The sequence below is a fragment of the Penaeus chinensis genome, chromosome 9 (assembly GCF_019202785.1).
Source record: "Penaeus chinensis breed Huanghai No. 1 chromosome 9, ASM1920278v2, whole genome shotgun sequence".
Taxonomy (NCBI): Eukaryota; Metazoa; Arthropoda; class Malacostraca; order Decapoda; family Penaeidae; genus Penaeus; species Penaeus chinensis.
The window spans coordinates 24369678-24374677 of NC_061827.1; the positions used below are offsets into that span (position 1 = coordinate 24369678).

Here is a 5000-nt window from a genome sequence, read left to right on the forward strand (position 1 = left end):
ACGTATCTTTTACTAGAGCTATGATTATCGATAGTGTTATTTTCATTATAAACATTATAATTACTATAATGTTTTGTAACATTAGTAACAGCAAAATAAGATGACGTAAAATATTTCGTAAATCAAAGAAAAGGGTGAACGGGCAAGACAGGCAGTACTCATAACTCGCTCATTGGTGACTTTGTACAAGTGTAGCCATTTATGAGTAAAAACAATCAAACAAGTACTCACAGGGGGCATAGCACATCTGTACACATCATACCCATCAGCATTGGGTTAATTTAATTTAATTTAATTTAATTTAATTTAATTTAATTTAATTTAATTTAACTCAATTTAATCTAATCTAATCTAATTTATAATTATATATTTATATATTTATATATTTATATATTTATATATTTATATATTTATATATTTATATATTTACATCTATAGCTATAGCTATAGCTATCACTGTATCTGTATCCATATCTGTATCTATATCTATCTATTTATATATCCATATATATTAATTTATGTATATATATATAAATATATATATAAATATATATATATATGAAATCAAAATACATTTACTTTACATGCTTTTGCACAAATCTGTTGTATATCTATCAATGGAAAATAAACAATGGGAAGAAAATAAAATAAAAAACTCAACACTCACCCACTTGCTCCTGAAACCCAAACTTTTAGTTCGTGGCCACCTGTTACAATCACCCCTTTAGAAGTGCACATAGTAAGGTATCGTCCTTCACCCTGACTGATAAGACTGCAAATGTATTCATCCTTATCTATGCTGCGAACTGGAAAAGGAAAGGATTGAATTTTAAGTCTATCTTCTATGTATTAAGTAAGTGTTAAAGAAGCACTCAAAATACCCAGTCAAGTCATCAAATCAAGTCTTACAGCAGTAACAAATCAGAAAAAATTACAAGATATTACTTTACATGGAAATATAATACATTCCAACAGGTGCCATACCATTGACTGATGGATAGCCTACATCCACGTAATAGGAGGCAGAAAGAAGATGTCCCTCCGGAGTGATAGTTAAGCTGTCCGTCATCCCTGCATCCCCTACATGATTTTTCAACCTTGTTGCACTGCCTGAAAAAAATACACACATACATATAAATATAAATACAAATATAAATATAAATATAAATATACATCTATATCTATATATACCTCTATATATACAACATATATATGCATATATATACATATATGTACATATGTATATATATACATATACATGTATGTATATAGACATATATATAAATATATATACATATACATATATATGTATATATACATATACATATATGTATATATACATATACATATATATGTATATATACATATACATATATATGTATATATACATATACATATATATATACACACACACACACACACACACACACATATATATATAAATAAATATATATATATATATATATATATATATATATATATATATATATATCACACACACTCACACACACTCACACTCACACTCTCACACACACACACACACACACACACACACACACACACACACACACACACACACACACACACACACACACACACACATATATATAAATATATATATATATATATATATATATATATATATATATATATATATATATATCACACACAAAAAAAAAAAAAAACTCTCACTCTCACTCTTTGTAGTTTTTTGTGAATTTTGTTACATACAGATGGCACCAAATGTGCTCAGCCACCAAGGAGTCTATCAGTAGGCTCTAGTATATTTCCCCATTACTTAAATTTGTAGGAAAATGTGTTTTTCTTTCTTATACTATTAACCCAATTCCGATGGGCATGGCATATACAAACATGCCATGCCCACTGTGAATTTACTTTATTCATTGTTTTTACACACAGATGGCTACACACAGATGAGCCAATTACAAGTACGGCTTGTCTTGCCCATTTAGCCTTTTCCTGGATTTCACGTTATCTTATTTTGCTGTTACTAATGTTTATAACATTACAGTAATTATAATGTCTAAAATAAAAATAATACCATTCACAGCATTGGTAAAAAATATGTTTTTCCTGCCAATTCAAGGAAAGGTGAAATTAGGTAAGGTCAAACTGACTCCTATGTGCTGAAACATTTCACAAAATATTAAAAAAGAGAACAGCATTTTCCTTGGCCATATGTGGTTAATATTGACATTATTATTATTCTTATTGATATTTTGATTATTAAATCTTAATTAAAATATTAATAACAAAGACAATACAATAATACAAATGAAGCTTTCAAAAAATAAAGGAAAAGGTACGATAGGTAAGACTAATAATTGATTACATGATGATTTAGCACTTGTAGAGCTATGTATGTGTAAAGACAATAGATACATTTTTATTACAGTTGGCATGGCCAGGGGCATCATTTCAGCTTTTGCTTGAGGGGGGGGAAGATGGGGGGGGGGGGGGGGTGAGTGAAGTGAGTGAAGTGAGCACAATTAGCTGAGGATTAATTTTTGGTAGAGAGAGGGACACAGTGAATAAAACCCAATAGATTATAAACAAAATCATATTAGATTAATGATGTCTTTATTGACTAAATGTTATGGTGTATTTTAAATTTCTATATATAACATTTTTCTGGTATTCATGGATAATATATATAAATTAATTCATATACTGCTGTTGTAGATTTACTACCACTAGTTGCAGTACAGTTTTCTGGAAAAAAAGTGAGTACTATAGTACTGGTGACACTGATGTGATCAGAATACATACATGTTTAGAAGCAAGCATCTGCTCTTGAACCTTTTGGTCAAGAGGTAAATCTAGTATTACTGTATATAAATATACAGTATTAAGATATATAAATCTTGATAACCAGGGGGTGTCAATTGGGGGGGGGAGGGCAGTTGCTGTACCAGTCTATTCTGCTCAGTTACTGTACCAGTCTATTCTGCTCTGGATGTGCCAGTAATCAAATTCAATTAGCTCTTAAAGTTGTTAGGGTGTGGCCCTTGGCGGGGTGGGCCAAGACAGACCTTGAGGGGGGCAAGCAATCTTTGGGGAGGCACTGCCCCCCCCAATTGACACCCCTGGGTATGACACTGTATTCTTGCCATCAGCACCAATTGGGTTATGAGCGTCTCTCACGTATACATGTATGTATGTGTGTGTATGTGTACATATATTTACATATATATGTATATATATGTATATATATATATATATATATAAATATACATACATACATACATACATACATAAGAGAAGTAGAAGAAGAAGAAGAAAGGAAAAGAAAACAAAAAAGAGAAGAAGAAAAAGAAGAAAAAAGAGGAGGTAGCTGATAAACAGACAAACAGAATGAGACTTACTCTTCTTCCAGTTAAGTTTCTTAATATTTGGTCCACTGTCTCCAAGATACACACAGTCACCATGAGCTGCTAGACAAGACAGATGCCTCAGCCTCACTTGAGTTGGAGATTCAGGTTCCAATAGGAATTGAGTTCCCAGAGTTCTTTTCTTGCTATCATACTTCCATATTCCAATTTCACCATCAAAACTTCCTGCATATATCACATTTCCTTTGACCTGAGGATACATTCCATCAAATGTAAGTATTTTTGTACAAGAGGAAAGAAAGAGAGAAAAACACCAGCAAAATCTCCAGCAGAAATAAAAAACACATACATATTCAACATAGATACCACAAAATACTTTCTCATTTTTAAAAGTAATTCTCACATAAAGTAACATACACAACAATAAAACAAGACAACTTACCGTAACAGATATGACTTGGCTCTCAAAGGCATTAACAAAGGCAAAGCGCTGGCCACTTGAAACACACCATATTTCCAATTTACCACCCTCTGTGCCTGTCACAATGCCCCATGTTCCACAACTCAAGCAAGTTATTCCATTATAAGTGTATATGGACCCATGGCTTTCACCTGTAATATATGGACATTTTAAGAACAAAGTTTTACAAGTTATATCCACATAATATATAAAATGTATGCAGGAAAAGCCCAAATGATCCTCCAAACACAAAGAAACACAAAAAGCATTCAAGGCTGGACTTTAAATGCCTGGTGTAAGGTCTCACAACCAACCTCCCTTACATTCGTTTATACTTACTTTTTTCTATTATTTTATAGACTTACTTAATATTTGTAATGTGGTTCTACACAACTGAATAATCAATAATTACTTTCAAGGTAATGAAACATTTTGGACAATATTTATGGGCTGCCCTTATCAGTACATGAGGGATTCCCAATAAGTAATAATACCTAAATATGGTATAAAAACCCACAATGTAAAACTAGATTTAATTGAAAATGAGACTACAGTTTTGGGATCCACCTGGATTCCATCTTCAGGTCTGAAGATGGAATCCAGGTGGATTCCAAAACTGTAGTCTCATTTTCAATTAAATCTAGTTTTACATTGTGAGTTTTTATACCATAGTATCAACACAGTAGTGTGTTTTCTCTTTTCATACCTAAATATGTAGAAAGCCGAGCCAAACATTATGAAACCAGTCCATGCAATTTGCATATTTAAAATGAGACGTCAATCAAAAACAGTAGCATGTGTAACTACTCATTCTGAATCACTAAAGCATACCAAAGATAGCATGCGATATCTCCTCTATCACTATCAGAGGTTTATTCTTATAAATAGCAAGCATATGCTTCATTTTGCATTAAAATGTATCAGATTAAATGCATAGCTTTCACAACACCAGAGACAATTTCATATAAACGTATCAACCCATTGAGGCCAAATGGGTATGTATGAACGCTCTGTTCACTTTAACTTAATTTATTTTCTTTACACACTGATGGTTTGACAATTTCATGACTATTTGTATTGTTGATAACAGCATCATCATCATCATCATCATCATCATAATAATAATAATAATAATAATAATGATAATAATAATCATAATAATCATAATGATAATAATAATCATAATA

The 5000-nt window shown here is 31.3% G+C and overlaps 1 protein-coding gene across 1 annotated transcript in view; it reads right to left on the bottom strand.

Annotated features, from left to right (window-relative positions):
- The window catches only part of LOC125028904, a 23637-nt gene that overhangs the window by 7414 nt on the left and 11223 nt on the right, over positions 1 to 5000 (bottom strand). Inside the window, exons 6-9 of the mRNA XM_047618512.1 lie at positions 3796 to 3965; positions 3387 to 3603; positions 985 to 1110; positions 668 to 806 (exon numbers count right to left, since the gene is read on the bottom strand). Of these exons, the coding sequence (XP_047474468.1) occupies positions 668 to 806; positions 985 to 1110; positions 3387 to 3603; positions 3796 to 3965 (652 nt within the window). The remainder of the gene's footprint in view (positions 1 to 667; positions 807 to 984; positions 1111 to 3386; positions 3604 to 3795; positions 3966 to 5000) is intronic.